We start from the raw sequence: 26,401 nt of genomic DNA on the forward strand, positions 1-26,401 counted from the left end.
AAAGCTATATACCAGGCTTAAAAAGATTGCAAACATCAATAATTCTTCACTGTCTACAAGCATTTCAGGTTTAGTGAAGATTTGCCCCAACAATTGCTAGGAATCCTAACATTGCACACTAAGAAATTGACTGATTACATAACTAGATAAACAGTTCAATCAGTGTGACTTAGATCCTGGACATTCAGTGCACTTTCATCTTCCTTAGCAGCAACCCTCATGGGATGGGTGGGAATGCAGTAAATTTATTGCCTCTGTGGAGGAAAAAAAAAAATTTTCCATACATACTCATCAAATACACACGCTCAAAAGAGGGTTATACCACTTAAGTGAACGCACTTCCAATATAGAAGCAAGGAGTCATAACATTGGAGAACCAATATCTTTTTAACACAGACTGGCCAACATTAATGAACAAATGAAGCCAAGTCACTGTATAAAATTACAGCTCTGATTTGACTAAAGTTAAAACAGTCTTTAAATGTAACCAAAGGGCAACACTCGGTTGAAGATCTAATTCTTCTAATGACTGAGGCTATTTTTTGCAAGTTACTTGTATTGCTCTGGAGAATCAGTTTAAGACCTCTTGCACAAAGACCAATCACTTATGAGATTTGCAAGACAAAAATGAAGAGAAACAACCAGAGAACAAATATTTAGAGATAACAGAAATTTTTTAAAGGAAAAAAAGTTGCATAACTAGAGCAGGAGTTAAAGAAACTGAGGAATAATTCCAAGAATCATGAAGGATGCTATGTGATGTGATATGTGAGGAACTTTCAGATCCAAGAAATATGACAACTGGAAATGAACAAAAATTCACTTTTGTGGGGGTTCAGAAAGTTACATAATCAGAGAAAAGGAGGTGAATTCATTAAAAGCCAAATAAGGTCTGATGGGCCCTTACTAGATGTCCCAGAGGGTGTTTAAATAAAAGAAATGACTAAACCACACATTGAATCTTTTGGCAATAGTAGGAAAGGGGATGCAAAATAAATCTATTTGACAAAAATGAGCTGGAAGGTACAGAAGGAGCAATTTCAACAACTGTTAAATAGATACAGACCCAGGGCCATACAAACAGAGGACAACAGGAAATTACATGGATGGACTGTTTGTACCTCAACTGCCAGAAAATTCGAATCTGACACTAGCCCACGTGGGAGGCTGACAAAGGAGCTGGTTACCAGGACTGAAGATTATCTAAGTAAAAGGGAAAAAAGGAGAGTTGGCAGATAAATGGAGAAAAGAAATGAGTAAGTCCCAACACTCACCTCATGGTCATCTTCAACTACTGCTATCTATCTATTCATACTGACACCCATTCCCTCGGGAACTCCCATCAAGGAAGTGGCCGTGATAAGAGTCTCCATCTATCTCTGTCCTTGCATGCCTCCCTTGCATACACCATTCCACACATTTTTCCCCATTCTCTCCTAGTGCTCTTCCACTATATTTCCCCACATCACAGGTGGTCTTCCTCTTACATCAACCCCCTTTAATCATACACTCTCTTTGTAAACTCCCTGTCCGACATTCTTTCCACATGCCCAAACCATCTTAAAGCATTATGTCATCCAATATAACACACCACAATTCATTCACTTTGCATTCTCTGCCATACCATATCTCTCATACACCCCCTCATTACATTTTTCAATCCATCTGGTCATACCAAATAATCCTTTCAAATTACTTATTTCCACAGCCTGGATTCTTAACCTCTGTGACTTATCCCATGTCAAAGTTTCGGCTGCATAAGTTAGGGATGGAAGGACTATGCCGTCCCTTAATCCTTCTCAACTTCCATACTTACACCACTACCCTTCCTAATTCTATCAAGAGACCCAATAACTCTTGTACCCTGTACTGCTCTCTCCCTTATCTTTACTTTCAATGATTACCGTCAAATTTACCCAATATACCTACTGCTTAGCCACAAAATAACTAATCTAATCCAAGAAGACCAAAAAAGACCTCCAAAAAGGTTAGTGCAACAAATTTACATTATTTTGGAACTTTAAACACATAAACTTTCCCTAAAAGGAACATCCCACGATACAAATTCTGTGCCCATTTAAAATTGGCCAGGTCCCAAACAAGTTACATAATGTGAATGTAGGTTTGCGGCAGGGGTGTGTGATGTCTCCATGGTTGTTTAATTTGTTTATGGATGGGGTTGTTAGGGAGGTGAATGCAAGTTTTGGAAAGAGGGGCAAGTATGAAGTCTGTTGGGGATGAGAGAGCTTGGGAAGTGAGTCAGTTGTTGTTCGCTGATGATACAGCGCTGGTGGCTGATTCATGTGAGAAACTGCAGAAGCTGGTGACTGAGTTTGGTAAAGTGTGTGAAAGAAGAAAGTTAAGAGTAAATGTGAATAAGAGCAAGGTTATTAGGTACAGTAGGGTTGAGGGTCAAGTCAATTGGGAGGTGAGTTTGAATGGAGAAAAACTGGAGGAAGTAAAGTGTTTTAGATATCTGGGAGTGGATCTGGCAGCGGATGGAACCATGGAAGCGGAAGTGGATCATAGGATGGGGGAGGGGGCGAAAATTCTGGGAGCCTTGAAGAATGTGTGGAAGTCGAGAACATTATCTCGGAAAGCAAAAATGGGTATGTTTGAAGGAATAGTGGTTCCAACAATGTTGTATGGTTGCGAGGCGTGGGCTATGGATAGAGTTGTGCGCAGGAGGATGGATGTGCTGGAAATGAGATGTTTGAGGACAATGTGTGGTGTGAGGTGGTTTGATCGAGTAAGTAACGTAAGGGTAAGAGAGATGTGTGGAAATAAAAAGAGCGTGGTTGAGAGAGCAGAAGAGGGTGTTTTGAAATGGTTTGGGCACATGGAGAGAATGAGTGAGGAAAGATTGACCAAGAGGATATATGTGTCGGAGGTGGAGGGAACAAGGAGAAGAGGGAGACCAAACTGGACGTGGAAAGATGGAGTGAAAAAGATTTTGTGTGATCGGGGCCTGAACATGCAGGAGGGTGAAAGGAGGGCAAGGAATAGAGTGAATTGGAGCGATGTGGTATACCGGGGTTGACATGCTGTCAGTGGATTGAATCAGGGCATGTGAAGCATCTGGGGTAAACCATGGAAAGCTGTGTAGGTATGTATATTTGCGTGTGTGGACGTATGTATATACATGTGTATGGGGGTGGGTTGGGCCATTTCTTTCGTCTGTTTCCTTGCGCTACCTTGCAAACGCGGGAGACAGCGGCAAAAAAAAAAAAAAAAAAAAAAATTGTAGCAATGCTGTATGAACTGTTAAGATGAATGTTCCACCATCATCCAAAAGGGGAGTGAGCCTTTTGAATACAAATCACTAAGGCCAATGAAAGATTTCCCTTACCTTTTAATTAAAAAATTCATTTCAAATTAATGAATATACTTTGCGACAAAGCAATATAAGCAAATAAATAAAAATAAATAAAAAATGTGTGTATGTATATGTATGTGTACGTTGAAATGTATAGGTATGTACATGTGCGTGTGGACGTGTATGTATATACATGTGTATATGGGTGAGTTGGGCCATTCTTTCATCTGTTTCCTTGCGCTACCTCGCCAACGCAGGAGACAGCGACAAAGTATAATAATAAAAAAATATATATAAAAATGAATCAGACAATACTAAAGAGCATAAGAATCCCTACAAGAAAAAAGACAAAAATACAACTCTTACCACTCCTATATATATACTAACCGGGTTGTTAAGTATTCCTTCCTGTAAACACAAGCATGCCTCATTGATGAATTTGCTAGCCAGCCGCATTTGGATTCCTTCATCTGTCACTGGAATCTAAAGGAAAAATAAAATTATATGAATGATATACGAATATAAAATATTAATGTTATAAAAATCTAACAAAATTAAGAGTGAAAATGGTCTCATTTGGCATAGAAAACCTTAACAAATTAAATCAACTAATGTCCAAAGGGTTTATATTTAAAAAACTTGGGTTGTGATGGTGCCACACCCCTATAATGATGCATGACATAAAAAGACTGATAATTAGGAAAGCATTTTTCTTGAAGGCTGTTATCTGTTTGTGAGGCTACCTCACAAAGCAGGAAATGGCAAACTGGTATAAAAACAAAAAACTATATGACAGCCCCAGAACCCTTTACCGGGCTCCTGCAGCTTTGAAGCTGGTCTTCATGTAGGATCAGGGAAATAAGGACTCCTTTGGAACAAGTCCTTGACAAAACTGCACTCCTTTCTGTTCACTGACTTTCATAAGGCCTTGCCAGTGACTTCTCATTAATTGTATTACCACTTGCAGTTGAAGGCCAGTAACACCTAACTTAACTTTCTGTAGAGCTCAAAAAGATGGCCATGTCCACTGAAAAGGGTTGAGAGGTTAAGAAATGTGATGGTAGGGGTGTCTTTAAAGGATGAGAGCAAGACAACTAGGGAATAATTATTTAGAGTCTTCCTATGGAAGGTGCATCTTGGGAATGACAGATTCAGGGGAAGGTAAGCCATAGTTTAGGGTGAGGCCTAAATTCTGTACAGTAAGGAAAAAAAATACGAATGGTCTGCATTTGTTAATATGACACGAGCAATAGGGGTGCTACATAAATGGGGTTACAAAACTAATAATGGGAGGAAGGATTATCACTTCTACCACAGCAATGCTACCAATGACAACCACAGAAAACTGAAGTAGTATCTAATATAAAATAATAAATCACCTTTGGTTCAACTGAATACTTCTTCATTATCTCCACAGCACCTTCGTTGACATTACGGTCCTTCACTCCTGGTTCATATACATACACCCCCTTTCCTGACTTCCGGCCTAAAATTAGAGAATGGAAGAGTGATTATGTATAGTGAATGTTTGGTTAAAATTGAATAATATAACTTTACCAAATGAACTGTATTTACACTAAAGAGATATTTCATCAAACATATCTATCATCACTCAGCTAAGAGAAGTTTGCAATTTTAAGATACTTTTCACCTTTACTGGAACTAACTCCTTCAAGAAAATGTGAGAAGAAAAAACAAACAGGTTACTAAAGACCAACAAGCCTTTAACAAATTCAGAGGTGAAAGAACTGAGAACATTTATTCTTTTCTATCTGAGTAAAGGTAGTTCATCAGAAATGCAGTATTTCTTACGCCTGCTACATTTTTTCCTTTATTACAGAATGGCATGCCATAGAAAAATCATGACCATCTCAGGTGAAAAAAATGAATAAAAAAAAAAGGTGTTTCTTGACCTGATTCAACATAAAAAAGTTTATAAGAAAAAAGATGAAAAAAGGAAGAGTTCTATCACTTTACTGTTCAAGGAACAAGAGAGGTATCATAAAGGTCAATCCATATGTCGATGGTTGCCACACAAACTTTGAGAGGCTGGAATCAGGACTATCTAATGGGTCCAAGCCTTGGTGGCAAGAAGATATGGAGACAGCGCAAGACAGCAGAGGCTAAAATAATACCTAGAGAATAGAGAGAGGGAAGCATCATCACAGTAGACAAAAATGGTGGTTAGAGAGAGGTGATGTCTGCAGAATTAATGAAAGACAGAGTTTTTAAGTCCACCTTTGCTAATAAAGACATGGAGGAAAAGCCATCTAAATGAATAGCAATTGGGGCAACTTAGAACTCTTTTGATATGAAAAAAAAAATCTTAATAAAGATAATTATGGCACCTAAACAATGCCCACATCTTTTGGGAAGCAGGTTATATAATACTTATTATGTTAATTTTCTGGTTATGCCCAACACATTTATTTACTAAAAGGTCACAGAGGTGTTTCATAACTGAATATTGGGGAACAAGTGTCACTGAAGAGAGAACTGGATAGCAATTGCATTTTAGAACTTTCTTTTTTCTTTCAAACTATTCGCCATTTCCCGCATTAGCAAAGTAGTGTTAAGAACAGAGGACTGGGCCTTTGAGGGAATATCCTCGCCTGGCCCCCTTCTCTGTTCCCTCTTTTGGAAAAAAAAAAAAAAAAAGAGGGAAGGATTTCCAGCTCCCTCCCCTTTTAGTCGCCTTCTATGACACACAGGGAATATGTGGGAAGTATTCTTTCCCTCCTATCTCCAGGGATAATTTTAGAACTATTGAACTTAATTAGATTATTGCATACCCAATGTAAGTTTTTGCACAGGTCCCAATAAAGGAAAATGCATAATATATGAAAAGGAAATTCTTACAGTCCAGAGGGGAGAGGAAATGGACTGAAGTACAGAGAGTGGAATTATAAGCTGAAGAGCAAGTAGGGTTAGACATAAACATATGGAGTGGACAATAGCACAGAACATCGTGGAACACAAAAATTGACAGAATAAGATGACCTAGGGAGAAAACTCTGCATCTGACTTTTTTAGATATATGCTGCACCAGGTATACTTCCATAAAGAAGATCTGAAACAAAATTGACATATGTAAGCAAGGATTGGAACTAACTAAGAGGCATGCTCTCCCCTAAATAACCTTACTTTTATTCACAACTCTCAATTTACTCCTGTCACACAGTCTCCCAAGCTAAGAAAACAGCTTCTTCAGTTTCTCGCTTGAATCTGCCAACAGAGCCATGTCATCAGCAAACAGTAACTGACACACCTCCTAACCCTACCAACACTGCAGACCTTGCCTCTTTTAGACCCTTACATCCAGCTCCCCAAGCACCCCATCCACATACAGATTAAAAAACCATGTTAACATCACACACCCCTGCCACAGACCCACCTTCATTTGAAACCATTCACTCTCCTCTCATACTCACAAGCATGCCTTACTCTATTGATAAACCTCACTGCACAGTGGCAAAAAAATCAACAGTGCACTGAATGGGTTGTTTGGGTTGGGAGGGCAGGTGCCTTTTTGCTTATCTAGTCATTACTGTGTCCATGTGATTCAGTAATGTCAAGTTTGTTAAGGAGAAAGAATCTGTGAGTCTCTAGAGACTGCTGAAAAGTGAGACAAAGACAAGTTTTTTGGAGTTTTAAGAGCAGATGTGCTGGATATGAAATGCCTGAGGACAATGTATGGTGTAAGACAACTGATTGTGTAAGGTATGACAAAGTAAGAAAGTGGTATATACAGCCTGAATGATAGAGCTGACCAGGGGGTGCAGCAATGGTCTGGAAATATGGGAAGAATGCATTAATGAAAAAACTAGCACAGGATTTATGTCAGAAATGACAGTAAAGGGAAGGGGAGATGTTGAAAGAGAAATGCAAATCAAGTAAAATAACATAAAGAATAAATATGAGACAAATGCCCAATCTTATGACTACACCAGAACTTACAGAAAGAAAAGAGACTTTTTACACTCACCTAAGAACCCAGCATTCACCATATCCTTCAGCAGACCAACTTCACCACCAAAAAGTCGTGCACCAAGGGCTTTGGACATATCCTCTCCCACATGCATGGCAATATCAACGCCTGTAATAAAATTAAACCATTCAAATGCTTCATCTTATATTAAAAAGAGAAGTTTAATGTAAAAATGTACAAAAGAATAAAGTTTCTGTACATTGGAGAGTCATATTTCAACTCTAAATAATATTTTCTCTGCAGTTCTGAAACATCACACTTTTGCCAATTTCTACTATTCCATCTACTATCATATATACTATTTTTAGACCTAGTCTTCTACTCTCACATTCCTAGTATCCTGCATTAATGTTCTGGGTAAATTCATCTCATCTCTGAATTTTCTTTTCCCCCTTCAACAAGTTTTTAATTGCCTTTTTCTTACTCCTCCACTGATCAGTCATTCTTTATGAGTGCCTACATTTTTTCACGTTCAAGATTCCCTGTCATCCTTTTTCACATTTCTACTTGTAAGATCATACCTCAAATGCCTTACTGAAACGTTCATGTAAATCTAACTCACAACCATACAACACTGCTGGGACTATCATACCTTCAAACACATCCATATTTGCCAATGACCTCTCCTCCCACATGTTCCTTGAATTGCAGTCAATATCAGTTGTTGTATAATTGGGGGACTGTGGTCTACATCAACTGATGCCTGGTATTTGAATCACACCAGAACACTTGACTAACTTACTTGTTTAGAGCCATACATCAAGTTCTCATACTCAAACATGCTTCACCCTAAAGCACTCAGAATCCCACTAGAAGCAACAGAGGGTCAATTCTGATTGTTTGGTGCCTTATGCACAGTCATCAAGCATAGCACCAGGGGGCTCTACTGCATTCATTCCCACTATTCACTATCTTCTAGCAACTGCCATAAACAGGTTAAGTATTTAGTATCTTATAGCATCTGCCATAAACAGGTAAGTAATCAAGTGTATAATATTACTTTTTTTTATACCTGATTGCTGTTTTCTGCATTAGTGAAGTAGCACCAGTGATGTTGTCCATAATCACACTTGTGCTATAGCCTTGTCCAAAAAGATTCATCAGTGCCGTTTACAATTTGAAGATAAGGCTAACACAATTATGATTATGGACAAAACTGATTATTTGTAAAAAATGAATGATCTTTTATGTGATGATACAACATACTTTAAACTGAGTAGAAATCCCCTACACACTGTCATTATACATGATAGCTAGAGACTGAGTGTGAACGAATGTAGCCTTTGTAGTCTTTTCCTAGTGTTACCTCACGCACATGCGGGGGGAGGGGGTTTTCATTTCATGTGTGGCGCGGTGGCCACATCTTCTAAGGTGCAGTCCTCTGTTCTTAACACTGCCTTGCTAATGTGGGATAAGGCAAATATGTATGAAAAAAAATAAAAAATTTATAAATATATGGACTTATCAAAACACAAAAGCCAAACTATCCAGCAAGATCCATACTGAGTTCAGTAGGCTCAACCAAAAATAAGCTATCAAAATGGTTAGGTTCTTTAGCAAGCTCACTAGCTGCTACTACATCAAATTCTAATATCAAGAACAATGTAGATTTAGTTAACTAACACAATGATACCCTGGGCGATTTTGATTTCAAACTGGTAAGTTCTGACATGTCATCCTTATTCACAAAAGTTCCAGGTGATGACATTTTAGAATATCTGGTTGATGCCTTGGATAATCTTAATTTACCCATTTCAAATTCTGTGTTTCTTGAACTGATAAAAATGTGTATAAAAGACTGTGTATTTCAATTCAATGGATAATGTTATGCTCAGAAATTTGGTATGGTGATGGGTAACTTTCTTCCACCAGTACTGGTGATCGGTAACCTTCTTCCACCAGTATTCAGTAATCTCTACTTGGAATTCTTTGAAACAAAATCACTAAGGGATACCTCACCCTTTAAGGCAATCTGGTTTAGTTATGTAGATAATGTTCTTTGCGTTTGGCAAATAGCAAATATTTGCTTAACAATTTAATACCTTCTATCAAATTTACCAAGGAAGTGGAAAATATTTGTGTTACCATTTTCAAGATTGCATGATCGATAGGGTTGGAAACTTGTTTAACATATTTAGAAAACCCACTAATGTTTGTTCTTATACTTTTCATTATCATACTTTGTCACTGCCTTCCGCGTTAGCGAGGTAGCACAAGGAAACAGAAAAGAATGGCCCAGCCTACCCACATATACATGTATATACATAAACGTCCACACACGTACATATACATACCTATACATTTCAACATACATTTCCATAGCCAGAGGTTGAACCATTATGTGACATTCATTTTTTTTCATTCATTTCAAGCTAAAAGTTTGTTTCTAAATTGTTCTTACATTTTTCATATGTATATATATGTGTGTGTGTGTGTGTGTGTGTATGTGCATATGTGTGTGTGTGTGTGTGTGTGTGTATATGTATATATATATGTATATTATCCCTGGGGATAGGGGTGAAAGAATACTTCCCACGTATTCCTCGCGTGTCGTAGAAAGCGACTAGAGGGGACGGGAGCGGGGGGCCGGAAATCCTCCCCTCCTTGTATTAACTTTCTAAAATGGGAAACAGAAGAAGGAGTCACGCGGGGAGTGATCATCCTCCTCGAAGGCTCAGAGTGGGGTGCCTAAATGTGTGTGGATGTAACCAAGATGTGAAAAAAGGAGAGATAGGTAGTATGTTTGAGGAAAGGAACCTGGATGTTTTGGCTCTGAGTGAAACGAAGCTCAAGGGTAAAGGGGAAGAGTGGTTTGGAAATGTCTGGGGAGTGAAGTCAGGGGTTAGTGAGAGGACAAGAGCAAGGGAAGGAGTAGCAATACTCCTGAAACAGGAGTTGTGGGAGTATGTGATAGAATGTAAGAAAGTAAATTCTCGATTAATATGGGTAAAATTGAAAGTTGATGGAGAGAGGTGGGTGATTATTGGTGCATATGCACCTGGGCATGAGAAGAAAGATCATGAGAGGCAAGTGTTTTGGGAGCAGCTAAATGAGTGTGTTAGCGGTTTTGATGCACGAGACCGGGTTATAGTGATGGGTGATTTGAATGCAAAGGTGAGTAATGTGGCAGTTGAGGGAATAATTGGTATGCATGGGGTGTTCAGTGTTGTAAATGGAAATGGTGAAGAGCTTGTAGATTTATGTGCTGAAAAAGGACTGATGATTGGGAATACCTGGTTTAAAAAGCGAGATATACATAAGTATACTTATGTAAGTAGGAGAGATGGCCAGAGAGCGTTATTGGATTACGTGTTAATTGACAGGCGTGCGAAAGAGAGACTTTTGGATGTTAATGTGCTGAGAGGTGCAACTGGAGGGATGTCTGATCATTATCTTGTGGAGGCTAAGGTGAAGATTAGTATGGGTTTTCAGAAAAGAGGAGTGAATGTTGGGGTGAAGAAGGTGGTGAGAGTAAGTGAGCTTGGGAAGGAGACCTGTGTGGGGAAGTACCAGGAGAGACTGTGTACAGAATGGAAAAAGGTGAGAACAATGGAAGTAAGGGGAGTCGGGGAGGAATGGGATGTATTTAGGGAATCAGTGATGGATTGCGCAAAAGATGCTTGTGGCATGAGAAGAGTGGGAGGTGGGCTGTTTAGAAAGGGTAGTGAGTGGTGGGATGAAGAAGTAAGAGTATTAGTGAAAGAGAAGAGAGAGGCATTTGGACGATTTTTGCAGGGAAAAAATGCAATTGAGTGGGAGAAGTATAAAAGAAAGAGACAGGAGGTCAAGAGAAAGGTGCAAGAGGTGAAAAAAAGGGCAAATGAGAGTTGGGGTGAGAGACTATCAGTAAATTTTAGGGAGAATAAAAAGATGTTCTGGAAGGAGGTAAATAGGGTGCGTAAGACAAGGGAGCAAATGGGAACTTCAGTGAAGGGCGTAAATGGGGAGGTGATAACAAGTAGCGGTGATGTGAGAAGGAGATGGAATGAGTATTTTGAAGGTTTGTTGAATGTGTCTGATGACAGAGTGGCAGATATAGGGTGTTTTGGTCGAGGTGGTGTGCAAAGTGAGAGGGTTAGGGAAAATGATTTGGTAAACAGAGAAGAGGTAGTAAAAGCTTTGCGGAAGATGAAAGCCGGCAAGGCAGCAGGTTTGGATGGTATTGCAGTGGAATTTATTAAGAAAGGGGGTGACTGTATTGTTGACTGGTTGGTAAGGTTATTTAATGTATGTATGACTCATGGTGAGGTGCCTGAGGATTGGCGGAATGCGTGCATAGTGCCATTGTACAAAGGCAAAGGGGATAAGAGTGAGTGCTCAAATTACAGAGGTATAAGTTTGTTGAGTATTCCTGGTAAATTATATGGGAGGGTATTGATTGAGAGGGTGAAGGCATGTACAGAGCATCAGATTGGGGAAGAGCAGTGCGGTTTCAGAAGTGGTAGAGGATGTGTGGATCAGGTGTTTGCTTTGAAGAATGTATGTGAGAAATACTTAGAAAAGCAAATGGATTTGTATGTAGCATTTATGGATCTGGAGAAGGCATATGATAGAGTTGATAGAGATGCTCTGTGGAAGGTATTAAGAATATATGGCGTGGGAGGCAAGTTGTTAGAAGCAGTGAAAAGTTTTTATCGAGGATGTAAGGCATGTGTACGTGTAGGAAGAGAGGAAAGTGATTGGTTCTCAGTGAATGTAGGTTTGCGGCAGGGGTGTGTGATGTCTCCATGGTTGTTTAATTTGTTTATGGATGGGGTTGTAAGGGAGGTAAATGCAAGAGTCCTGGAAAGAGGGGCAAGTATGAAGTCTGTTGGGGATGAGAGAGCTTGGGAAGTGAGTCAATTGTTGTTCGCTGATGATACAGCGCTGGTGGCTGATTCATGTGAGAAACTGCAGAAGCTGGTGACTGAGTTTGGTAAAGTGTGTGGAAGAAGAAAGTTGAGAGTAAATGTGAATAAGAGCAAGGTTATTAGGTACAGTAGGGGTGAGGGTCAAGTCAATTGGGAGGTGAGTTTGAATGGAGAAAAACTGGAGGAAGTGAAGTGTTTTAGATATCTGGGAGTGGATCTGTCAGCGGATGGAACCATGGAAGCGGAAGTGGATCATAGGGTGGGGGAGGGGGCGAAAATTTTGGGAGCCTTGAAAAATGTGTGGAAGTCGAGAACATTATCTCGGAAAGCAAAAATGGGTATGTTTGAGGGAATAGTGGTTCCAACAATGCTGTATGGTTGCGAGGCGTGGGCTATGGATAGAGATGTGCGCAGGAGGATGGATGTGCTGGAAATGAGATGTTTGAGGACAATGTGTGGTGTGAGGTGGTTTGATCGAGTAAGTAACGTAAGGGTAAGAGAGATGTGTGGAAATAAAAAGAGCGTGGTTGAGAGAGCAGAAGAGGGTGTTTTGAAATGGTTTGGGCACATGGAGAGAATGAGTGAGGAGAGATTGACCAAGAGGATATATGTGTCGGAGGTGGAGGGAACGAGGAGAAGAGGGAGACCAAATTTGAGGTGGAAAGATGGAGTGAAAAAGATTTTGTGTGATCGGGGCCTGAACATGCAGGAGGGTGAAAGGAGGGCAAGAAATAGAGTGAATTGGAGTCATGTGGTATACAGGGGTTGACGTGCTGTCAGTGGATTGAAGCAAGGCATGTGAAGCGTCTGGGGTAAACCATGGAAAGCTGTGTAGGTATGTATATTTGCGTGTGTGGACGTGTGTATGTACATGTGTATGGGGGGGGGGGTTGGGCCATTTCTTTCGTCTGTTTCCTTGCGCTACCTCGCAAACGCGGGAGACAGCGACAAAGTATAATAAAAAAATAAAATAAAACATTTCAACATATACATATATATACATACACAGACCCATAAATATATAAACATGTACATAATTCATACTTGCTGCCTTTATTCATTCCCCTCCCACCGCATGTGCACAAGGTAGTGCTAGGAAAAGACAACAAAAAATTGTAATATGAACATTAGTGAAGGTCTATACAAATTGAATGGCTTTGCCACAGGCAAACTTTGTAAACAGTTACCTGTCCTGTCCAAATAATAATATTCTATGATAGGCACAGAGCCAGACCCGAACACCACCAACCAGATATAAACCTATGTATATAAGCCATTAACTTTAGTCCCCCCTTGCCTTTACATACGGGCACTATACATGCATTCAGCCAGTCCTTGGGCACTTCTGAAATGTCAAATCAGCATCATCTTTCTCCAGCAAACCTGAAAGTACTAATTTCTTACCAACTTCATCTATGAGAGTGGCAGACCCTACAGGCCAACCAAAGGCCTTAGTGGTTTTATCCATCCTCTTGGGGTCTACACCTTCCTGGATCAGCAACAGAGCTTGAGACATCATGGCAGCTAAGATTCTTGTAGTATAAAACCCTGGACCATCTTTCACTACAATCACCACCTGTAAGATTTAAATCTTTCATTTTGATATTCTAATGGCTATTTATCCACTGATGTTTATAAACTAAAACGATAGTCTGAAATTTTGCCACTGCATTCAAATGCCTAATCTTATTCTTTCCCAAATAGTAAGAAAAAATAAAAAAGATTGAAAGCTGTCCTCTGATACACACATACTAAACATTTCTTGTAGCTCTATATTTCTGTGGCAGTGCACCCAAAACACCACATCTCTTCCTTTTATATTTTCTTTTGGTCAACCACATCCTACAAAAGCTCAACTCTCAGGTAAGTGGAAAGCAACGGCAGCCTTTAATTAACCCATGTGGGCAAAAAATATTTGTCCCTTCAGAATGAAAGAATATTCTCCATAAGCAGAGAAAATCCCTAGAAAAGTATCACAATTTCCTCTATACTAGTGTACTACTTTTTGTTCTGAATGGGCCATGTGGAGGTAGGCAGGTATCCTGAGCATAATTATTTTCTTTCTAGACATGATTTCACACATATCTATGCCAAGGGGATAGGGAAAACGAATAGTTCTCATGCATTTCCTGCATGTTGCAGAAGAGGGGCTAGAAACCCATCCATTCTTGTATTTCAATTTCTAAAAGCTAAAACAAATGAATTAATGGTCATCTTCCTCAAAGGCTCAGGCTGGGATGAAGGAGGGGATGTAACCAAGATCAACTGTTTTAACTCACTGAAACAAAACTGAAGAACAAGGGAAGAGAAAAGTTTGGAAAGGTCCAGGGAGTTAAATATAAGGTTTGTGTGAGGGAGACAGCAAAGGACAGAGCTAAAGAATCAGTGTGAGCAAATGTGGCTTTTCTTCATCAGGAATGGATGAATGCAAGCATGAATATGTGTATGTTTGCATATAAAAGCGTATATATATGTATGCATATGTACATGTATGAGTATACATATGTGTATTTGAGTGGGTGTGTCTTTCTTCATCTACCTCCTGGTGTCAACACAGAAAATGGTGATCAAGTATATACAGAAGCTCCTTGACTTACATTGGGGTTATGTTCCAATTAAGCCATCACATGTTGAAAATATCTTGAGTCTAAAATATATTTAATACTGTACAAATCTAATCTACCAAACATCATTGCCATGCCTAGTCTCCTTAAACATTCTCAGAGCACTTACATTAGCCTACAGGTAGACAAAATCATCAAACACAAAGCCCATTTTATAATAAAGTGTTGAATACTGCACCATCATAAAGTTGAAAAATCATACGTCAAACTATCGTAAGTCGGGAGCCTCATACATATTTCTTTTTCCATACTCAATCACATTCCCCACATGAGCAAGGTAGGGTCCAGAACAGACAACCAAGCTTTTGAAGATAAAATATCATCCAGCTCTAACCTCAAATCCTTCTTTTGGAAAGTCATACAGGATGAAAGGATTTTCATCCCCCTTCTTAGTTGTCTTCTACAACAAGCAGGGAACATGGAGACATGGAGACAGAATTCTTTCTTCCCTACCCCTACATATTTTGTCATCAAATTACAACCGAAACCCCAAATTAGAAAATTAACATATGTAGTACACTCACTTTGCCCTGCTTCAGTCCCACATCCACTGCTGAGGCTACTGTGTCATGGGAGGTTTTATTTGTTGTAATGATCTCCAACAGTTGCATCTTATCCACAGGGGAGAAGTAGTGCATTCCAATAACCTAGGAAACAATAAACAGACAGTTAATTTACAATCAGAAGACTAATTCCCACACAGTGTAAGATGCATTATACAATATTTCGAAAAACTTTGTAGCTGTTACAGGTCAAATCTTGACAAACTTCCACTTTCTTGCTTTCCTTCGTTTTCCTTCCATGGCATGGTCATAATTATGATAGAATTGCTCACTACTGTTCATAAGTTTGACTTTACAGGTGGATTAAAAAAATGGATATGTCACTCATAAAACATAAAAATATAGAAAAGCTACAAATTTCTACGTATAAAGATATACAGTACGAATATGAAGACTGTGAGGTATGGATGAAATGAAGCATTTCTATAGAAAATCTTAATAACTGTATTAATGGGTTTAAGAACAAGAGACAGGTGGTTCTAATGGGAGATATGAATGCGAAGGTGGGAGGTGGTGAAATTGGTGAGATAGTTAATAAATGGGGAGTGGCTGGAATAAATGAGAATGAGCAATATCTTATGGATGTCTGTATGGAGAGGGGTTTATTCCTTGCAAACGCTTTTTTTCAGCTTAAGACTATTCACAGGTATATGTAGAGGAGATATAATGGGAAAGAACAAAAGCGCTGGACTAATTGTGTGACAACAATTGAAAAGTTGATGAAGTCTGAAAGAGGATTCTTTGGAGATTCTGACCATTTTGCAGTTCTCATAAAGGTGAGGATCAGGGAGATGTGGAGGTATGACATAGGGAAGAATGGGGAGGTAGGTGTTGGTAGGGAAGAATATGTATAAAAAATAATGCAAGGAAGAGTATGAAAGAAGGGTGTCAGAAACTTCAGATGACAGTGCAGTAATTGTAAGGATGCAGTCATGTGTAAACTAAGTGTTTAAAATGTGTAAAGACTGTTAAGGTTGTTGAATTAATAGCTGGAAACAAAGGTTGTGAGATAAATGAATAAAAGCAGAGATGCACTGTACATGGAGGATATCAGAAATGTTGCGGAAGAGAAAAGGCATATGGTAAACCAGTCAAAAAATACGAACCAGTGAAAATTCAGCAGAGAACGAGGGAAGAATGTAAGATGTGTAAGCAGAATGTTAGGAGACTGATTGACAGAGGAAAGCAAACAAAGAGATGATAAAGATGTTGGAAGAAAGTTGTGAGAAAAGTTGAAGGAATATAAGAAAATGTACTGGAAGCAGGTGAAAAAGGTAGATATAAGAGTGGAAATGTAAATATGAGAAATAAGGATGGGGAGTTACTGAATCATAAGAAGGAAGTGAAGAGGATGGAAAGAGTACTTTGAAGCACTGATGAATGTGGGAGAGGGTGAGGCTGCAGTTGATACACACATGGATATGGAAGATGAAAGAAAAAGGCTGTTACAAGTGCATGGGCCTATATTAAGAAGGGTAAAAATGAGGTTGAAGGCAGGAAAGGCACATGAAGTGAATGGGATTACAGTTCAAATGCTAAAGCACGGAGGAGAAAGTGTGATGAGAGTGAATGCATTCGATTAATAATTTATCATGGAAGAAGGTTGTGCCTGACGATTCAGTGAAAGCTATTACTGTTCCTTCATTCAGAGGAAAAAGTGCCAAAGATGTACATCGCAACTATAAGGGAATATGTCAGTTAAGTACACCAGGAAAAGTGTATGCAAGAGTGATGGAAATGACAATGCAGAAACATGAAAAGCAAGGGAGCTTTAGGAAAGGTAGGGAATAAGTGGACCAGATTTATGCAGGGAGAATGACAGTGAAAAGGTATCTAGCAAAAGGTAAGAAGCTGTATGCAGCTTTTATGTTTCTAAAGAAGCCATATGACACTCAAGTGGATAGGGGGACAACTATTAAATGGTGTGAAAGCCTTTTATAGAGACACATATGCACGTGTAAGGGTGGATGGAGAGCTGAGCTAAAGTTTCAGGATATATGTGGGTGTAAGGCAGGGGTGTGTGATGTCACCATGGCTTTTTAACATATACATGGATGGTGTGATAAGAGAGATGAAAGCAAAACAAGGAAACAGGTATGTGGTGGTAAGGTATGGTAGCTAATGACATGCCTGTTTGCAGATGATAATGTACTGTTTGCCAAGAGCAAAGAGAAGCTGCAGAAGGTTTTGTGTTTTTTAGATGCATCTAAATGTAAGTGATTAAAGGTAAAAGTAAGTAATAATAAACTTAAGGTGTCTGAAAGGAAACAGTAAAATCATAGATCTAAAAAATTCTATAGTGAGAGAGAGGAAAGTGTACTGAACTGTTTTAAAGATACAAGAGAAGAAAGACTGGAAGAGGAGACAGATGTAAAGTATTTGGGAGCTATCTTGAGAAAGTTTGGTGATATGGAAGGGGAGATAAGGGAGAGTGCAGTACAAGGTAAAAGAGTCATTGGGTCCCTTAACTGAGGTCAAGAATCCAGGCCGTGGAAATGAGTTATTTGAGAGGTTCATGTGGTGCAACTAGAAGGACTGAAGAAAGTAATGAAGGGCAGTAAGAGATTTGGTGTGAATTGTGAAGTGGCACAATGGGTGAAACATAATGCTTTGGGATGGTCTGAGCATATGGACAGAATGCAAGACAGGGAGTTTACAAGGATAGTTCATGATTCTTTTTTTTTTTTTTTGCTGTCTCCCGCGTTTGCGAGGTAGCGCAAGGAAACAAACGAAAAAAATGGCCCAACCCACCCCCATACACATGTATATACATACGTCCACACAGGCAAATATACATACCTACACAGCTTTCCATGGTTTACCCCAGACGCTTCACATGCCCTGATTCAATCCACTGATAGCACGTCAACCCCGGTATACCACATCGATCCAATTCACTCTATTCCTTGCCCTCCTTTCACCCTCCTGCATGTTCAGGCCCCGATCACACAAAATCTTTTTCACTCCATCTTTCCACCTCCAATTTGGTCTCCCTCTTCTCCTCGTTCCCTCCACCTCCGACACATATATCCTCTTGGTCAATCTTTCCTCACTCATTCTCTCCATGTGCCCAAACCATTTCAAAACACCCTCTTCTGCTCTCTCAACCACGCTCTTTTTATTTCCACACATCTCTCTTACCCTTACGTTACTTACTCGATCAAACCACCTCACACCACACATTGTCCTCAAACATCTCATTTCCAGCACATCCATCCTCCTGCGCACAACTTATCCATAGCCCACGCCTCGCAACCACACAACATTGTTGGAACCACTATTCCTTCAAACATACCCATTTTTGCTTTCCGAGATAATGTTCTCGACTTCCACACATTCTTCAAGGCTCCCAGAATTTTCGCCCCCTCCCCCACCCTATGATCCACTTCCGCTTCCATGGTTCCATCCGCTGCCAGATCCACTCCCAGATATCTAAAACACTTTACTTCCTCCAGTTTTTCTCCATTCAAACTTACCTCCCAATTGACTTGACCCTCAACCCTACTGTACCTAATAACCTTGCTCTTATTCACATTTACTCTTAACTTTCTTCTTTCACACACTTTACCAAACTCATTCACCAGCTTCTGCAGTTTCTCACATGAATCAGCCACCAGCGCTGTATCATCAGCGAACAACAACTGACTCACTTCCCAAGCTCTCTCATCCCCAACAGACTTCATACTTGCCCATGATAAGTGCAATTAAAAGGATTGGTGTGTGAGGACCACCACCTGTGACATGGAAAAACAGTGGAAGAGTACTGGAGGGAGAGAAATGTGGCAAGAATAGTTGGAAAGGTATATGTGAGGGAGGCATGTAAGGACAAGGATAAGTGAAGGCTCTTCCACTGTGGTCACCTCCTTGATGGGAGTTCCTGGAGGAAATGGGCATCAGATATAGATAATTGATGTTTAATTTGGGGAAAAGAATACGAGGTTATTTAATATACACCATCTATGACTATAGGTATATGAGCGAAAGTGGCAAGTGATTTTTCTTTCTGAGGTATGGTTCGAAATAGCTAAATGACATATATGTTTAAGTCGTAGAATCAAACATTAGTTGGGAATTTGAATGAAGGCAGGAAGCATCAAATCATCAATTGAGGATACTGACACTGAACCATGCTTTATCAATCAATGATTACAGTAGGTAACAAGTTAAGCAATGAAGTAACAACTAAAATAATGCGTACTGATAATCAAACCTTTTCTGGGCGTTTGCTTGCTGTTGCAATATCAGCGATAGGCAGTGAAGAGGTGTTACTAGCAAAGATGCAGTGATCAGGTAGATGGGGCTCAACCTCTCTAATTACTCGGTGCTTGAGGGCCAAATCTTCAAACACTGCCTCTATCACCATGTCACAGTCCTTGAAATTATCATAGGATAGAGATGGTTCTAAGTTAGACATATGCTGGTCGGCCACAAACTTAGAGATCTTCTTCCGTTTCACAGCCTTATCAAGCCCTCCCTGAACCTGTTTAATTCCTCTCCCAAGACCCACATGGTTCATATCCTTTAAGATGGTGTGGTAACCCTTATCTACTGAAACTTGTGCAATTCCAGCACCCATCAATCCAGCCCCTAGTACAGCCAGTTTTTTAGCCTGTAGCTCCGGTTTCCCAAATCTATTTTTTTTGCATTCTGTTTGACCATGGAAAAGACCAATCAAACCTCTTGACTCTGAAGTCATTGCTAGATCACCAAAAGCTTTACTTTCTGCTGCATAACCTTCTTTGGGTCCTTTATCCAAACCAGTGCGAATAACCTCGAGGATTCTTAGAGGAGCTGGGTATACACCACCGGTTTGCTTCATTACAGTTGACTTTGCCTTTTTGAAGACCTGATCCTTCACAAAATCATACTGAAGTGCTCCTCCCATAATCTTCTCCATTAAATTTTTTGGGCCACGCTTTACATGCATATCTCCACTTGCCAAATCTTTGGCTGTTTTTATGGCTATCCCCTCTAAATATGTCAATGTAGATGCATCAGATGCTCCCAAGCCTGGACCAAGTTGATTGACCAGTCCATCTACTAAACCCATTTTCTTCGCCTTGTCTGCCTTAACTGTTTTTCCAGTGAGGATCATATCTAATGCATTAGGGACACTTACAAGCTTGGGAAGGCGCTGAGTACCACCAGCACCAGGCAACAGGCCTAACATCACCTCGGGTAAACCAAGACCAGATTTATCCTTTACAGCCAGACGGTAGTGACAGGACATTGCAACTTCAAGGCCACCACCCAAGCATGACCCCATTACTGCTGCCACAATGGGCTTTTTACTCTTCTCAATGCGATGAAGCATGTCTTGACCAGCTTTGGCTAATCCTGAAGCTTCTTCACTTGACTTAGTCTTCTCTATCATTGTGATGTCTGCTCCAGCAATAAAACAGCCAGGCTTGGCAGATATCACTATAGCTGACTGAATATCTGGATTGCTTTCAATCTCATTAATTATTTCCTCCATCTCATTCATAAGTGCCTCATTTAAAACATTGACCTTTCCAGGCGAGTCAAGGGTGACCACACCCACTCCATCCTTTACTGCGAGGTTAGCATGTGCACCCATGGCTCTCACCGTTGTTGACAGGAGTCTTCTGCTCAAAACAGGCACTGAAAAGCAAAATATGAATATCTTAGTTTCTCTCTCAGAACAAATAATAACAAAAATAGCAAAATATGAATATCTTAGTTTCTCTCTCAGAACAAATAATATCAAAAATAAAGTTATCAGCGCATACTCTGGATCAACAGCAAAAATACAACTTATCTTTCTTTCAAGCCATGGCAAATTCATACCAATTAATTGAAGAAAGGCAAGGGCATATAACAAATAAAACTTATAAGAAATATTAACAGTTTCTGTAAACAGGAAAATGTGTACTATCAGTGCACCTCCATTTCAGACTGTTTGGACAGTCCAGTTTTGAGGGTATTAGATTACCAACTTCCCCCCAAAAAAACAGATAAATCATATGCAATACTGACAAGCCTTATCATACTGCATATGGCAGTTAAGTTAAAGCTTGCATACTGTATCCAAATATACATTCAGTCCCTAATTCTGTTTGAATATGGGGTTTCCATTTCATTTTGGATTTCAAATGCAAGTACCAAACTGTAACTAGAGTTATACATATCTCAGCTTCTTTCTACCAAACACTGCATTTTCTCTTCTAACCCTTTTTCTAGTCTCAGATTCTCATTTTCTGTTATGACATACCTAGTAATCCCATGCCATCTCTCCTCCCCTTCCCCTGGCCCCTGCATATTGCTGTTTTCACCCTGAGCAAGAAATAATTTGCAGCCAATCATCACCTAGATATTCAATTTTCTCAAGGACCCATGTTACAGGTGCTGCCTACAAGCTCAAGGCCCAGGCTATCAGGGCATTCATCTAACCTCTAATAGTTGGCATAAAATATGTGCATAATATTTGCATTAGAATGCATTGTACATGAGACCAAAGTATAATGCCTCTACTAAAATGATCCTGATTGGTTTATTTTCAATAAATATTTATTACAAACACGTGCCTAATTTTCAGTTCTACACTGGGCTCATAACTGTGCTTAGCTCTTTATCATTACTTTTCAGTCATTCTGAAATCAATCCATTCTTTATCTAGTTCAACTGTATTTTTGTACTTTCATTGTTATTCTTTGTCTATCATAATATAGATATATATATATAATATATATTTTTTTTTTTCATACTATTCGCCATTTCCCTCGTTAGCGAGGTAGCATTAAGAACAGAGGACTGAGCCTTTGAGGGATTATCCTCACTTGGCCCCCTTCTCTGTTCCTTCTTTTGGAAAATTAAAAACGAGAGGGGAGGATTTCCAGCCCCCCACTCCCTTCCCTTTTAGTCGCCTTCTACGACACGCAGGGAATACGTGAGAAGTATTCTTTCTCCCGTATCCCCAGGGATAGGGGAGAAAGAATATAAATATATATATATATATATATATATATATATATATATATATATATATATATATATATATATATTTTTCATACTATTCGCCATTTCCCGCGATAGCGAGGTAGCGTCAAGAACAGAGGACTGGGCCCAAGGGAACATCCTCACCTGGCCCCCCCCTCTGTTCCATCTTTTGGAAAAAAAAAAAAAAAAAAAAAAAACATTGAAAAAAATTAATGGCTGGTGGCTGATTCATGTGAGAAACTGCAGAAGCTGGTGACTGAGTTTGGTAAAGTGTGTGAAAGAAGAAGTTAAGAGTAAATGTGAATAAGAGCAAGGTTATTAGGTACAGTAGGGTTGAGGGTCAATTCAATTGGGAGGTGAGTTTGAATGGAGAAAAACTGGAGGAAGTGAAGTGTTTTAGATATCTGGGAGTGGATCTGGCAGCGGATGGAACCATGGAAGCGGAAGTGGATCATAGGGTGGGGGAGGGGGCGAAAATTCTGGGAGCCTTGAAGAATGTGTGGAAGTCGAGAACATTATCTCGGAAAGCAAAAATGGGTATGTTTGAAGGAATAGTGGTTCCAACAATGTTGTATGGTTGTGAGGCGTGGGCTATGGATAGATTGTGCGCAGGAGGATGGATGTACTGGAAATGAGATGTTTGAGGACAATGTGTGGTGTGAGGTGGTTTGATCGAGTAAGTAACGTAAGGGTAAGAGAGATGTGTGGAAATAAAAAGAGCGTGGTTGAGAGAGCAGAAGAGGGTGTTTTGAAATGGTTTGGTCACATGGAGAGAATGAGTGAGGAAAGATTGACCAAGAGGATATATGTGTCGGAGGTGGAGGGAACGAGGAGAAGAGGGAGACCAAATTGGAGGTGGAAAGATGGAGTGAAAAAGATTTTGTGTGATCGGGGCCTGAACATGCAGGAGGGTGAAAGGAGGGCAAAGAATAGAGTGAATTGGATCGATGTGGTATACCGGGGTTGACGTGCTGTCAGTGAATTGAATCAAGGCATGTGTATGGGGGTGGGTTGGGCCATTTCTTTCGTCTGTTTCCTTGCGCTACCTCGCAAACGCGGGAGACAGCGACAAAAAAAAAAAAAAAAAAAAAAAAAAAAAAATATATATATATATATATATATATATATATATATATATATATATATATATATATATATATTATATTTTGTCGGTCTCTCATGTTAGCGAGGTAGCGCAAGGAAACAGACGAAAGAACGGCCCAACCCACCCACATACACATGTATATACATACACATCCACACACGCACATATACATTTCAATATATACATATACATACACAGACATATACATATATACACATGTACATAATTCATACTTACTGCCTTCATTCATTCCCGTTGCCACCCCGCCACACATGGAATGACACCCCCCTCCCCCACATGTGCACAAAGTAGTGCCTGGAAAAGACAACAAAGGTCACATTCGTTCACACTCAGTCTCTAGCTGTCATGTATAATGCATCGAAACCACAGCTCCCTTTCCACATCCAGGCCCCACAAAACATTCCATGGTTTACCCCAGACGTTTCACATGCCCTGGTTCAATCCATTGCCAGCACGTCGACCCCGGTATGTGTGTGTATATATATATATATATATATATATATATATATATATATATATATATATATATATATATATATATATATATATATATATATATTTTCTTTTTTTCATACATATATTTGCCATTTCCCGCATTAGTGAGGTAGCATTAAGAACAGAGGACTGAGCCTAAGAGAGAAAATCCTCACTTGGCCCCCTTCTATGTTCTTTCTTTTGGAAAAGTGAAAACTGGAGGGGAGGATTTCCAGCCCCCCATTCCCTCTCCTTTTAGCTGCCTCTTACGACATGCAGGGAATACGTGGGAAGTATTCTTCCTCCCCTTTCCCTTGGGGGAGAAGGTTCTGGAAGTGATGAAGAATGTGTGGAAGGAGAGATTATCTTGAAGAGCAAAAATGGATATGTTTGAAGTAATAGTAGTTCCAACAATGTTATATGATTGTGAGGCATGGGTGATGAATCGGAAATGAAAAGTTTGAGGACAACATGTGGTGCGAGGTGGTTTGATTGAGTAAATGATGAGAGTAGGAGAGATGGTTTGGATATATGGGGAGAATGAGTGAAGAAAGGTTGACAAAAAAGATAAATGTGTCAGAGATGGAGGGAACAAGAAGCGGGAGACCAAACTGGAGGTGGAGGGATGGAGTAAAAAATGTATATATGTGTGTATATGATTGGATGGGTCTTTCTTCATCCGTTTCCTGGCACAACCTCACTGACATGGGAAATGGCAATCAAGTATAATATATATATATATATATATATATATATATATATATATATATATATATATATATATATATATATATGCTTTATGTGCTAATAGCTTAGGATATAATAAGATTTTGTTCTGCAATGCTAGAGCTGTATTTACAAAATACAACAATGTCAATGCATGTACTTGTTCATTTTAATGAAAGCTGTTTAACATGGCATTATTAGCATAACAGGGAAACTGTGGGGGTTTTCAAATTAATTAGCAATACATATGAAAAAATGAAAACCTTCTCTAACACATTGCTAGTAGTCCAGACTGATCTTTAATGTTCAATATTCTAATCAAACCCACCAATTAAACCCATGACTGAGTACTATGGAAAATTTAACAGCAACCATGACACACCAAGCAGTCATGCCATCCCCAAAAGCAGGAAAGTTTAATATTATGCTTTTCGCACATTTCAGAGACTATTAGCGACAAGAGAGTGTACACAGAATTTTACCAATACCTACAAATGTTTCCCCTCCCTCACAATCCTCACACCAACACCTTATCTTCCCTTGTAAAACAAGTACTCAAGTTTTACTAAAAATGAACGACTACAGATAACATTTGCTAAGGGTAATGGCACGATACCACTAAACTGGTAAGGTGTGCGAGAGAGTGGGGTAACCGAGAGGGTGGTTGTGTGTAGGTTTATCAGATTAGGGAGAAATAATTTGCTTTCAGGAGTAGTATGTAAGATGTGTGGAGTAGGTTCTTCCTATGGACATATTGTTAACCCTAATTCCCACCAGATCTAGGAATGGCAGCATCTTTCCGGCCACACCCAGTCTATCTCTCTCTTATCAACCAAACTCTGATAAGGCAGCCAGAAGAAAAAAAAAAAAGACCCATTCATGAATGAAGAGGTGAAGAGTATTAGTAAATGATAGGGCTAAGATTAAATATTTTTCATCAACCTCAATTCGTCCTCCATGATGGCGTACGAGAACTTCCAATCATACAATACCCCAACCATAACCTTTGACCTTGTACCTTTAACTTATTGATTCCTTTTTCCTCGCTCCCATATGCATAATATCTTTTCTTTTTCTCCCCCAATATATGGATGCTGGTGTACTACTCTAAAAATAACATTTGTACCCAACAACTGGATGTGGTTTACGGTTCGTGTATTCATTCACATATTTTTTTTTTCTCTCTGCTTGTCCCACACTTTCCTATGAATCCTAAAGACACATGAAAGACCGATCAATACCACAGAAGTAAAGTTGGCTCTCAAATATGTAATGTACTGTTCAAGTACTTGAGTTGGAAGTGATTTACTCGACAAAAATAAGCTACACCGGCTAAGCCACGTAGTGCCCTAATTACTTTCCCTCCTGAATCTGTGAAAAAGAAAGAAAACATCGACATATTTTTACTTTGGGTTGTACATCACAACATCCTCACCTTGGCATTGTCTTAATTGTGTGGCACTGAGCCGGCACAAGGCCCCGACAGCACGAATACTCGCCATTTCTCTTCCTCTTAACACCTATATTGTCGATGGCCAGATGCCGACTGGCTACAGGGTCAAACAATACCCTACTTAAACATACTATTATTGCACTATGTATATTTAATGAAAAAATTAAAACCATTTTCATGGATCATGAAGTATATATACAATTTCTATGTGAGTTACTGTGATATCAGAAGTCATACAAATAATTTTATTTTTTTCGGATAAAAGTCGAGCCACGTAAACATTAGAATATAAATATGAATATATATATGAATATAAATATATAT

The 26,401-nt window shown here is 39.4% G+C and overlaps 1 protein-coding gene across 1 annotated transcript in view; it reads right to left on the reverse strand.

Moving 5' to 3' along the window:
- Positions 1 to 26,197, reverse strand: part of LOC139749591 (trifunctional enzyme subunit alpha, mitochondrial-like) — a 28,477-nt gene extending 2,280 nt beyond the window's left edge. Inside the window, exons 1-7 of the mRNA XM_071663678.1 lie at positions 26,060 to 26,197; positions 19,552 to 20,963; positions 15,303 to 15,425; positions 13,559 to 13,730; positions 7,302 to 7,412; positions 4,696 to 4,802; positions 3,704 to 3,799 (exon numbers count right to left, since the gene is read on the reverse strand). Of these exons, the coding sequence (XP_071519779.1) occupies positions 3,704 to 3,799; positions 4,696 to 4,802; positions 7,302 to 7,412; positions 13,559 to 13,730; positions 15,303 to 15,425; positions 19,552 to 20,963; positions 26,060 to 26,126 (2,088 nt within the window). The 5' untranslated portion in view covers positions 26,127 to 26,197. The remainder of the gene's footprint in view (positions 1 to 3,703; positions 3,800 to 4,695; positions 4,803 to 7,301; positions 7,413 to 13,558; positions 13,731 to 15,302; positions 15,426 to 19,551; positions 20,964 to 26,059) is intronic.
- Between the last annotated feature and the right edge of the window lie 204 nt (positions 26,198 to 26,401).

The sequence above is a fragment of the Panulirus ornatus genome, chromosome 7, assembly GCF_036320965.1.
Source record: "Panulirus ornatus isolate Po-2019 chromosome 7, ASM3632096v1, whole genome shotgun sequence".
Classification (NCBI taxonomy): Eukaryota; Metazoa; Arthropoda; class Malacostraca; order Decapoda; family Palinuridae; genus Panulirus; species Panulirus ornatus.